This window comes from Lactuca saligna, chromosome 3 (genome assembly GCF_052625555.1).
Source record: "Lactuca saligna cultivar CGN05327 chromosome 3, ASM5262555v1, whole genome shotgun sequence".
NCBI lineage: Eukaryota > Viridiplantae > Streptophyta > Magnoliopsida > Asterales > Asteraceae > Lactuca > Lactuca saligna.
Window position 1 is genome coordinate 181,252,014 of NC_136419.1, and position 2,146 is coordinate 181,254,159.

Genomic DNA, 2,146 nt, shown 5'->3' on the forward strand with positions numbered 1-2,146 from the left:
CTCATATTATGAATATATAAAGATTTTTCCTTCTATTTTTATTTATGTGTTAATAAGCTCCATAAAAAAATCTTTTTTTATGAAGATGTTCTTGTGCATGATCCTTACACAGCATATTTTGTTGGGTTCATGTTACATCTTGCCATATATTTCAACTAGTGTATTTTGCATATATTTTAATATACATATTTGGTTGTGGTACCCTAGACTTGCTCTTAGTCTTAATCTCTATATGTGCAAATCTCTATATGTGCAAAAGACATAAATATCCTTCTAATCCTCATCATCCAAAATAACCCTAAAAAGTTTTGCCTTGCCCATGTACCAAACACTACACATCCTCAAATTCAAAGCACCAAGCAACATGATTGTAATAGAATTATTAGATATTAAGGAACTTTTTACATGGATACATGAGAGTTATTATATAGCAAACAACAAAAACAATAAGCCAGAAAACTAAGGGACTACAAACAGCATAAAATATTTGAAGGTGCAAAAGCTTTGCAATAGTACTAAAAGCTTGATGAAAATATTATAAAACGTCAGGGTTAAAACGGTAACAATGATGCTCATAGTGAGAACAGCTTCCAATCCAAACGCTCTTATGTATGTATATGTGAATGGTGATGGTGATGCGCATGATCATGGTCATGATGATGAAAGAGAAGTGTCAATATTCCAACCAAACAGAGCACAGTTCCCACAAGAAGCTTATCGTATCGTTCCATCCAGTGAAACTTGAGCTTGCTTGCTCCATAGAATGATAAAGCCACCAATGACGTCATCACAGTTACAGTGCTGCAAATACATAAATTAATTAATAAATAACATTTTTTTTATCCAGAAAAAATAAAACATGATCTAAAATTACCTGAAAAGCAAGACAATAATAGCAAGAACCATCATGGAAGAGGAGTTTCCAACAGCAAGAAACACAGGGAGTGTAGTGGCACAAGGAGACAAAGCAGGAACAAGAACAAGTCCAGCAACTGCCATTTTTTCCATTGGTTGATTGTGTGAATGTGTGTGGCCTCCTTTTCCACGCATGAACAATATTATGTAGCTTCCACCAAGAAAAACAAGAAGAAGTGATGCAAGTTTATGAACAGTTTCTTCTCCAGCAATCGTGTTTGATATTGTAATTGCAGTGATTCCCAAAAGGGATGTGGATAACACATGCAAAACTGCTCCAAATGCAGCTGCAAAAAGCCAAAAACAAAAAACATAGTAGTAGATCCATATCAAAGGTATGATTCGATAACACACAGGGAACATTCTCTCAAATTCTCTCCAAGTTGCAAATCTCACAGGTAGTATCAAACAAGCTTATTTCTAACTTTAGATATGAATTAGCTACGTATGATTATAAGTAAACCCTAATTTAATCCAACAGCCACATTTCCCACAAAATAAAAATCTAACCCTCCACAATAGCTTATAGAGTAAACAATCATCCCTCGGAGTGATTATTGGTTTACCATTCTCATCGAACTTCTAGAAAACTGAAACCCTTTTCTAATTTCCCCCCGCCCCTCTTTTTACTGTTAACGAGATAATTATACATTTGTATACGCAATTACAGAGGTAGAAATATCAGATCGAACCTTTTGCTAGATCTGATCAAATTACAGAAGGAAAGAAACGTACTGACGAGAAGGGTACGAGAGAGGGTCCATTTTTGAGCACGTCCAACAACGGAGAAAGGGAGCCAATGAGTTGGGATGAAGGAATGCAGTAGCGACACGGTCGCTATTCCACCGATTGTTGATAGATCTTCCGCACTAAACCCTCCACTCTCCATTCTTTGTTTCGATTCTTAACGCAATAGAAATTTTCTCCCCAATCTCATGGATCTGGGAGAATAACTACTTAGATTTTCTACAATTAGGTGATGATTTGTTAGCGGATGTCCATTAACGCGTTAAATAAAAATAAAAATTGCTTATTACAGTTTTTATTTTTTATTTAATCACAGTAGAAAAAAATTTATATATATATATATATATATATATATATATATATATATATATATATATATATAGGGGATAAGGAATATACATTACAGCCCCAGCTAAACTTAAGTATTAAACCTCTAAAATATGTCGTTTTAACATGCTAAATATATTCGGGTTGGTTTCACTTG

At 34.2% G+C, this 2,146-nt stretch overlaps 1 protein-coding gene across 1 annotated transcript; it reads right to left on the bottom strand.

The window, feature by feature from the left end:
• Positions 1–365: 365 nt before the first annotated feature.
• LOC145037565 (Fe(3+) dicitrate transport system permease) lies at positions 366–1,912 on the bottom strand. The gene is made up of 3 exons (XM_078986252.1): positions 1,651–1,912; positions 875–1,202; positions 366–801 (listed from the first exon to the last, which is right to left on the bottom strand). Exons 1-3 carry the CDS (start codon positions 1,802–1,804, stop codon positions 606–608), a joined length of 678 nt encoding a protein of 225 aa, XP_078842378.1. The 5' UTR covers positions 1,805–1,912; the 3' UTR covers positions 366–605.
• Positions 1,913–2,146: the final 234 nt, after the last annotated feature.

Bases quoted from the DNA above. Each gene is read 5' to 3' on its own strand.
- LOC145037565 (XM_078986252.1), bottom strand. From the start codon at position 1,804: ATGGAGAGTGGAGGGTTTAGTGCGGAAGATCTATCAACAATCGGTGGA. The intron at 1,203-1,650 runs GTACGTTTCTTT...GGCTTTTTGCAG, and splicing joins CTCTCGTACCCTTCTCGTCA to CTGCATTTGGAGCAGTTTTG. The intron at 802-874 runs GTAATTTTAGAT...ATGTATTTGCAG, and splicing joins ATTATTGTCTTGCTTTTCAG to CACTGTAACTGTGATGACGT.